The 9,932-nt window shown below is 41.4% G+C and overlaps 2 protein-coding genes across 2 annotated transcripts in view; both read left to right on the forward strand.

The window, feature by feature from the left end:
- Window positions 1–2,056: 2,056 nt before the first annotated feature.
- LOC118744896 (protein lin-37 homolog) lies at window positions 2,057–3,099 on the forward strand. The gene has a single exon (XM_036478319.1). It carries the CDS (start codon window positions 2,175–2,177, stop codon window positions 2,979–2,981), a length of 807 nt encoding a protein of 268 aa, XP_036334212.1. The 5' UTR covers window positions 2,057–2,174; the 3' UTR covers window positions 2,982–3,099.
- Window positions 3,100–9,181: 6,082 nt separating this feature from the next.
- Window positions 9,182–9,932, forward strand: part of LOC118744895 (protein germ cell-less) — a 34,378-nt gene continuing 33,627 nt past the window's right edge. The window contains exon 1 of the mRNA XM_036478316.1: window positions 9,182–9,494. The gene's annotated coding sequence lies outside the window, so the exon portion shown is untranslated. The remainder of the gene's footprint in view (window positions 9,495–9,932) is intronic.

A 9,932-nucleotide genomic window follows, 5' to 3' on the forward strand; every position in this document is an offset into this window, starting at 1 on the left:
TGTTATCCGATCACTGAATCACGTGATTGAAGTTGAGCATTTGAAAGCACATTTGCATGTCTGGCTGTAGCTGAACGTGTAGAGATGCTCGCTGTTAGTTCTTAGCTCCCAGCATGTTCGGGTTCGAATACCGTCAGAGGCAACATATAATTTTTAATTTTTGTCTTGGTTTTTATTAATTTCGAAAAAGTATTTGAGAAGTGAAGAACAAAAGCGTGTACAAACGAAAAAACATAGCAACAATGCTATTGTTATTATGTTGGAGTAGTTTTGTGCTACTCTGATGTAATGCGGGGATGGAGTATATGGTCCTGCCCTAGGACATCGCAATGTTAATTGGACCATATTTTTTATATGAATTGTGGTTAATTTTGGAGTACTCCTTGGTCCTTAGGGAGTACTCTTTACACGCATGCATGGAGTAGTCGCGATTTTTGCAGGGTTAGGGTATCATTAAGTATTACTCTTCCCCTTTAAGATTCATTTTCGTTTGTTGCGATTCGATTGTTCCTTCTCCAGATGTACCAGTTTCGCAAGCATGAATGTGTATTAATATTGTTTATTTTGTTACTTTTGTTTACCACAAACTGTTATGAAAAAGAGTATCCTTTGATAAAAAAAATTTAGTGCTTATAGTGCGGTAAAACGCTCTTTTTTCCAAGGTTTGGTGCTTTTTGAAACTTAAAAGTTGGCAACACTGCCTATCAGTTGCACAGTTGGCCAAGCGGGCTAACATGAACCAAAAATACAAGATCACGTAAAAACGCGACGTTGTATTTGTAACTGGTTTTGAGAAAAAAGTTTGCGAAAGCGGGTTCGTCAGCTGAGCGTTTGTTTACATCACAAGCACCACTATTTTACACTTTAATTCAAGTAAAGAAGAGTTAATTCAACATGACAACACATTTTAAAGTATTTTGTTGCATCATTTTACCTAAATTGTGCGTTTAAAGTGGCTGACAATAATTTTGGCTAATTTTGGTTTTCGTTGTTTTCTTTCCTTTGTTTACTTTTCGCTCGTTTTCCAGTGAAACAAGATGGCGTAGAACCCGCTAAAAAAATCGACTTTTTTCACTGTATTGTTCTTACGTGATCGTGTGTCTTTCGTTCATGGCGGGCTAAGGCGCAAGTCGTAGGCGCGAGACAACGAACTTACCAGACATGATTTCAAATCCCGTCTATGGCAGAAAATAAATGATGTAACGCCATCTTCCACTGCTTCACCGCGGTACTGATATTAATTGCAAAGATGAATTTGGCAATACGCCACTTCTTTTAGCAGTAGAAAATAATCATTTCGATGCTGTACGAGCATTATTCAATCGCTGAGCCGATTGTGAAAAATAATTTAAATGTTACACCACTGAGTCTCGCTGGTTATATTGGCAAAATAGAAATCTTTGAATATCTTCTAAATCGGGGTGCCACTGTTAATATAACTTGTACTATTAATGACTTAGAAGATTACTCGTTGCTGCACCTCGCTGTCGTTAGTAATAGTAATCACGGAAAAAGGATGATCGAGTATCTTCTAAAAAAAAAAGGCGCTGAAGTCAATGCTCTAGTAAAAAAAATGGATCTACGGCTTTACATCTAGCTATATCAAAAGGGCGTCGGCTAATTATCGATTTCCTGTTAGAGCATACCGATGTCAATATTGAAAACAATAAATCGAACTAAAAATTAAAAAAAAAAATTTAGTTTAAAAAAACTAAAAAACACGCTTTTAAAGCATATCAAACTAAAAAGTAAAAAATAATTCTTAATATAAGTTGAAAATAATAATGACCAAAAATACTAGTATTATTGTGAAAAAGTGTGGGTTGCTCGATAGACGAAAAATATGGCAAAGAGCGGACCACGCCCTTTCACAATAATACTAGTATTTTTTGTGCATTATTATTTTCAACTTATATTAAGAATTATTTCGTCAACAAGTGTGATATCGATCCGAAACTTGTCGCTAACTGGTTACAGTATTCGGGTACCGAAAACGAAGTATTGGGTACTGAAATCTTTTTTAAGTATTGGGTACCAAGTATTGGGTACCGACAATTCAGCACATCACTAGCCTTCACGGGTCCGTTGTCAAAACAAATCTGTCCTTGGAAAATTACGTTCATTCTGAAAATTTAAGTATTTAAAAACATTTGAAACGGGATAATTTATGCGATATGAGGACTCCCCCTCAACGTAGAAAGGTTCAAAATGATGTCCAACTAGCTAGAGGCCGTTTAAGGAATGCGTTGAACGAAACATCGGCTGGATCGGATGATGATGGGAACGTCACTGAAGAAGATTTGCCTCACCGTGGACGGCCCCCAAAGAATTTGAATAATTTGCATAGAGAAAGGACGTCTCCACGCAGTTTACGACAGAGAAGCTTGTCGCCGGGAAAATATTTAACTCCTTCAAAACGACGTAAACGTGAAGAGCAAAGGGTAGGAGTTTGTGGACTGGAGAAGGCTGACCAAAGTAGTCAACCAACGCAGAAAATACAGGCAGAGAGTTTCGTCATGAAGTTGTTTGATCGTAGCCTTGACCTCTCTAAGTATACCGAACAAACTGCATTATATCCCATATGTCGCGCTTGGATGTCTAATCAGCCCCGAAACACAAATATACGTAGCTACCGAGATAGAAGGTCGCCTTCGCCTGTCGAAAGGGATACTAATGCAGCTGAGTTGCTAGAAAAGTTGAGAAGTAGAGAAATGCGGGAACTTAAGGCCATGCCGGCGGCACATCCAACTGAGGTCTCGAAAATACCTGCTTTCAACCATGAAGTATCAACTACAGAAGAAATTGACGCTAACGTTTTCGATGAAGATGGATTACTGTTAAATTCTGACAAGGATAAACTATTGGGAATGCATTTGAATAAATGGAGAGAAATCAAATCGAGTTGGCTGAAGCATAATAGAGATTATCAGAAACGATATGAATTTAACCACTTAATCCTGCAAGAACTATTCAAACCATAAATTTATATTTTAAACTAATAGGCTTCAATAAACACTAGAATTTTAATTACATTTCTATTAACTTGTGTTCAGGTATCAAAATAAATTAATGAATAAATACACTGCCCAATTTCAAGAGACACACTGCTTTTCTTTAACAATAGAATGCTTTAATCTCATTTTGGTTGCAGCCTAAACGGCTGAACAGGATAGAATGGAGTTTTGACAGAGTAATGCAGGGACCAAAAACAACTGTTATATTGTTGTTTTTGTAGCGGCTACTAAACCCCGCTCGGATCGGTTCATTCGTTGTTGTTGTTGTTGTAGCGGCTGATTGTGTGCCTAGAACGGCATTCACAGGTCTTGAGTCTACATAACTCGAGACTGCGTCCCTGTGAATGCCGTTCAGGGCCTGTCTGTGAGCTGGCGGGTCCAGAGGTTGCTTAATGAACCTCTGGACTTCGTCCGTCAGTTCATATAGATGCCTCCTGACGTGCCTAGGCGAGGGCTCCTCTGCAAGCAGCTGTCTGCTTGGGTGGCCACTTCTGTGGCTCCCTATCAGGAACTGCTCTGCAATATTATGCTCCTTGACTGGGAGCATTTGTGCCTCGCCGTGCAAATGGTGTTCAGGCGACATCAGGAGGCATCCCGTCGCTGTCCTAAGTGCCGTATTTTGTACCGTCTGTAGCTTCGTCCACTGCGTCCTACTAGTCCCTGGCGACCACACTGGTGCTGCGTAGTTTAAAACCGGCCGGCATATGCCTTGTATGTTGCCAGCAACGTTTCTTTGTCTTTGCCCCAAGTACTGCCGGCTAGCGACTTGAGGACTTTGTTGCGGCTCTGTACTTTATTGACAATAGCGGTTGCGTGCGCAGAGAAGGAGAGCCGGCCGTCGAATGTTACTCCGAGAATTTTAGGATTATTCACCGTCGGAATTGGTGTGTCATCGACGTGAATTCCTAGCGGTAGCCTGACCTCCTTCGTCCAGGTTGTGAAAAGGGGCGCAGAGGATTTCGTAGGGGAGAGGACTAGACACTTTGCAGTGAAGAAGAGAAAGTTCAGAGAGATATCCGTTTACTTTCGAACACAGGTCATCAATTCCATTCCCTGTCGCCATGATCGAGCAATCGTCGGCATAAGAGACAATCGAGACTCCCTCTGGTGGTTGAGGGAGCATTGAAATGTATAAGTTAAACAGTAGTGGGGAAAGGACACCACCCTGTGAAACCCCCTGTTTTATTTTCCTCAGTTTGCTCGATTTGTCTCTAAACATTACCGACGAGTGTCGACCACTTAGATAATTTGCCTCTGTGGGAGAGAGGAAGCCTCTATATCTTCTAGTAGCGTGGAATGGCTGACAGTGTCAAAAGCCCTTTGACAGGTCCAACGCTACTAGAATCTTTCTCTCTCAGGGACGTTCACGGTTAATGCCCCGAGTTATCTGAGTGTTTATGGCGTTAAGTGCTGTTGTTGTACTGTGCACTTTACGGAAACCATGCTGATGCTTCGCTGGGGTCAAGTAGTTTGTGAAAATACGGGAGTAGCAAGGTCTCTAGTGTCTTCGCTACCGGGGAAAGGAGTGTTATCGGACGATAAGAATCTCCTATGTTAGCGGGTTTCCCCGGTTTGAGCAGGGGGACCACTCTCCCCACCTTCCAGGTGTCTGGGATGATGAGAGTGGCCATGGACAAATTGAGGACCTCCGTTAGGTACGCTACCTCCGCAGGACCAAAATTTTTCAGCATCAGCATGCATATTCCGTCGGGACGGGACCCATGGCTTTGGAGGCTTTCGCCTTCCCGATGGCCACCTGAACTTCACCGCAAGTGAAAGCAAGGGGGGCACAGGTTGTTGGCAGCTTGTCCAGCCTTCTGGTCACTCGACGCTTGGCTTTGTCCACCGGAGGATGCAGTATGAACTACCGGCTAAAATAGCACACGCATTCGACTCTGTCGTCGTGCTTCGTCGGATTGGACAGTGACCTCACGGTTGACCAAAGCTTACTCACACCAGAGGTGAAGTTGCCGGTCTTCAGATGCTCTTCCCACTTCTTCTGCTTATGTACGTTTACTAGTTGCCGAATCTCCGCGTTGAGATCCCTGATACGGGGATCTCCGGGATCGGCCTGACGAAGGTTGTCACGCTCATCGGCTAGAACAGCCGCTTCAGCAGGGAAATTTGGGCGTGGGTCGGTGATGCATCCTGCCGGTACGAAGCGGGCTGCAGCAGCGGTGACAGCCCTGCGGAACTTACGTTCACCAAGGTGGACGTCGGTTGGTGTGGGGAGGGCAGCGAAGGTGTTTTCAGTAAATTCCGCGAAGGCTTTCCAATCGGCTTTTGAAAAGTTGATATATATATTTTCGGTGCTCCGCGGAAGCAAAGTCGGTTGGTTTATCGATCGAGATGACTATGGGCAGGTGGTCTGATGCCAAAGTCAGCATAGGTCGCCATGATATGCTGTTTATCAGACCAGCGCTGACTATTGTTATGTCTGGCGAGCGGCAGCAGCTCCCCATAATCCTGGTAGGTGCGTCGTCGTTCATTGTGCAGAATGTCGAATCGTCTATCTGCTCAGCCAAGTCAGTTCCCCTACGATCGTTTGACAGGCTTGAGTGCCAAAGGTCGTGGTGCGCATTAAAGTCGCCTACTACCATACGGTTTTCACCTCTGAGGAGCGCACCTATGTCAGGGTGATATCCTACCGGGAAGCAGGTGACGGGGTATATAAACGTTAAATATTTCGAGCACAACATCGCCTGACCGGATAGCGATGCCCTGACATTCTAGGGTGGTATCCCTGCGGTCGATGTCTGCTTCGATAAGACGATACTGCACGGTGTGGTGCATAATGAACGCTAAGCCTCCACCATTATCCCGCTCGCGACCTCGACGGTGCACGTTGTACCCGGCACAATTCAACAGCGTTGACTTGCTTTGCAACTTCGTCTGTTGGACCGCAGCTATCAATATGCCATGCCTTCCCATGAAGACGGTAATCTCATCGATCTTGCTCTGATGCCCGTTACAGTTAAATTGAAGGAGCTTCATGTGGTTCGGGAGACGTGTGGTGATGCGGGGTGTGAGCGATGTGTGTGGTCGTGCCGCAGTTGGCTGTGTGCGCTGCTGAGGTGGTTGCCGCCCTGTGGTGGTGGCAGAAGGCGTCGCAGTTGAGGTCTGCGACCGAGCAGCGCAGCACGGGCCCTCGAAGTTCCTCGTCCAATCTCGCGTGGTGCGCAGACCTGAGCATGCCCTAAAGTGGCACCAGCCAAGGCAGGTGTTGCACTTGACTGATGTCACATTACGGAATATCCTGGTCTGACATACCGTGCAGATTGTAGGAGGAACCAGGAGTTGTTGGCTGCGGCGTGTGCGTGGTGGTGCGGTTGTGTGTGTTCTGTGGTCTGTAGTAGTTGTGGTGTGGTCTATTGTGTTATGTTGTTGTGCTGTGGTGTTTGTGTGGGACTGCTCAGGTGGAGGACTGGGGTTAACCGTGGAGGCTGCTCTGTTAGAGCAACAGGGGGCCACAAAAGACCTGAGCAGACTCTGAGGTGACTCCACCCCTCGCAAGCATTGCACTTGACAGAGGTGGAGTTGTGGTGTAGTCGTCTCTGGCATACACTGGAGGTGTAGGTTTCCGGCCCTGGGTTTCACTCGATGCCAGCCCTGAGTAGGAGAAAACGTAACGAATGTAGTCCTATGGACGAACAACTTCTGAGATACTTCGCCGACCTAAACGGGGTTAGATCGCCGAAACAACAGCCCTTGGTCGGGTAAAACCCGAGTCATTCCGGTACGTAGAACTAAAAATAATTTAATGAATTTATTAGTCTTTCAACTTTATTCAAATAAAACATTTAAATTTTAGCTGAAAAATTGTAGCCGTTTTTTTTGCTAATGATGCGTTGTGATCCCGTACGAGTCCGGACTAGTCAGAATCAGTCAGATTTTACTGGAAATCGATCCCGTACTCGGTTCTCTGACTATTGAGGGGACAAAAAAGAGAGTACATACGGTTTTCTCTCTGTCAGAAGTTACCAGTTTTAGTCCGAGAATTTTTTACTGGTAAATTCTGGTAAATGTGTCAAGCGATCAGCTGTAGTGTGTTTGGCAACCAAATTGTAAACAAAAGAAAAGTGCACTCTGCTAATTCATGTTGAAAAGTATTTATTTACTTGTTCAAGTGGATTCTAATCAATTTGAAAGTATTTTTGGTTATTTATATGTATGCGCTGAGTGTTTTTACGTATAAAATAAGCAAAAATTTACAACCAAAATTTGGAGGTTATGTTGAAGTTGACAGAAGTTACCATTTTTTACTAGAAAGCGATCCCGTACTTTCCAATCTTACCCTCTCGCTTTGAGCGAATTTTTATTTTTTGACTTTTCTACTAGTTTTAGTCCGAGGAGCTGAAACACTAATTCCATTAGTTAGTAACAATTCATTGAACAAAATGAGAGATAATTACCTTCAACGCCATCGGAGTCATGCCTGTTATGTAAACCATCTACGTTGGAAGACATAGCTAGTATTTGATTTTCCACATCTGAATATGGAATTTGGGAATGAGCCCCTCCACCAGTTCTATAAAGTTCCTGCCGATTTATGGCTACTTTCTTTTTCAATGTCTTTTTCAAGCTTTCGTATTTCAATTTCAGAGTAGATGTCGAGCGTGCGGTTCCACCGGAGGATGAATTGAAGAGCTTTGCAACTTTCTCCCATGACGCTTCTTTCTCCTTATTGGTAACAGTGTCCGTCTTTTTGTTCTCCAATATATGCTTGTATTTTGCAACAATTTCTGTTAATATTCGCACTTCTGTTTGAGTGAAATTGGCAGATCTTTGCCTTTTTCTCGCGACATTTTCAGCAATTTCGATATTTTCAACAATTTCAATTTCTTCCATTTTACAATTGGCAGACTTGACAATCAATAAGATTATACATACATACTTTTTGACAATCACATTGAGCAATTAACCTGTTGTCCTTTTCTTTCACAAGGTGTTTCCAATATATTTAGTTCGTACTCATTTTTTGATAACCATTCATGTTGCCATACTTCTGCAAATACAGAAGAATAGTTATCTACCACTTATGAATGAAGAATGAAAAACTCAAAGTTTTTATTCAGTAGAATAAACGAGGAAATAAATTTATTCGTTGGATTGCTATCTGGAGAATGTATCTGACAATTGAAAAACCGGCCCTTATACTAGGTTCACATATAAGTAGATTATCCTCATTTTCGAGCTTAACACCAAAATCTGTAATTATAACAAGAGATTAGCCATATAAAATTCGTCCTTTGGTAATCTGTAATTATAAAATAATCTCAGATTTAACCGATAACTTTTCGGTGTCCATCCTAGTTTTATCGATTGTTTTTGCGAAAGAGAGAAGAAATGCCAAATGTAAAAGTAAACAGAAATGTACGCTAGCAAGTAAAAGAGGTTTGTAGAGGTATTTTTAATAAAATGTTAAGTTAAAATATATTTATATTGCTTATTAAAGCAGAAAAACGTGATCACGGTGGCACAGAGAAGAAACATAACTTTTCCTTGAAATGTGCGAATAACAAGCAACAACAAATTTGACGGCTAATAATCTGAGATTTGCCTGTGTAAACGGGGTGATTAAAAAACGAGCTTTGATCGAGATAATATTGATATGTGAACATAGTTTTAGTCCGAGGAATACGGGGTTGCACCGAGTACTAGGAATGTTCGATATCGTATCGATTTTTCTGAATATCGATATTTCATGGCACGATAATCGATTTTTTGAATCGATATTCCAAGGACGATGTATCGAAGACATCGATACTTTACCCGCAATATCGATATTTCTGAACTGAATAAATAAATATTTCAAATCATAAATTTTTATTTGTTTATTTTGAATTTCATTGACATTAGAATTATTTCGGGAGAGTAAACTCAAAATGCTTGTAAACGTCAAAAAACCCAATGGCGGACGAATTGAGCGAGCGGTTTTACCTTTAAATATATTTACCATGCCGAGTACCAAGCTCAGTGTGAAATGTCCTAGTGGTTAGAAAAATTCGAAAGTGGCGGCAAAATGAAACCATTCATACTATCGATAGCACATCGATAGTTCTCCTCTACTACTGTTTTGTTTTGTTTGTTTTATTTTAATGTGAATTCTTATATGTACATAAATATATATGTACGTACAATTGCAAGATTGTGGATTCTAGTTAAAAAAAATAAAAGAATTTATTTGCATTTTAAAATTTTAGTTACATAAATAAAAATTTAAATAACAAGAGCGGAGATTTATCAGTGAAGGAAATTTAAATAAAATTGCGTACCTGGCTTTTTTAGCAATTCAGGGATACATGTACATCCCAGGTTTGCAAGAATAACTGATGCCCCGAGTAGATAATGCGTAGATGATAAAAATATTTCCTGAATGGAGTATTGTCGAAATCGCTAATCGTAAAAAGAAAAATTGAAATCGGTATTGCAATAAATTGCGAAACTGGAGCTATTGTACGCCTAATTGGACCATTAAAGGTAGGTAAAAAAGTAAAATCATGGCCTTGTTACATATCGTCACCTAAAATGCAAAATAATGTAATTGCGGTCGCTGAAATACAAAAAGTCGTAACTTATAAAAAATTCGAAATTCACATTTTGATTGCTATGATGGAATTCATCAAATTACAACTCCACATCTTTTCCATTTCAGTGGCGATGTTACGTTATTTTGCATTTCATATGTATATGTTTATATTACAGCCATATCTACATAAATATGAACGCGCATATTACGTATTTGGGAATGTTTCCTACATTTTAGATTTGTGGCAGATAGTCGTACACCTATTATTATAATAGTTATATAGTTATGAAAGCGTTATTCGTGTTTGTCGAGGTATCTAACGGGGAAACTTTTCTCTTCGGCCGATCTTTGCGTGCGTAGTGGGTGGAGAGGGAGTGAACGTGGCACCT

This window comes from Rhagoletis pomonella, unplaced genomic scaffold (genome assembly GCF_013731165.1).
Source record: "Rhagoletis pomonella isolate Grant_MI unplaced genomic scaffold, Rhpom_1.0 Rhpom_scaffold_00008, whole genome shotgun sequence".
Taxonomy (NCBI): domain Eukaryota; kingdom Metazoa; phylum Arthropoda; class Insecta; order Diptera; family Tephritidae; genus Rhagoletis; species Rhagoletis pomonella.

Coding starts and splice junctions, on each gene's coding strand:
- LOC118744896 (XM_036478319.1), top strand. CDS start 2,175: ATGAGGACTCCCCCTCAACGTAGAAAGGTTCAAAATGATGTCCAACTA.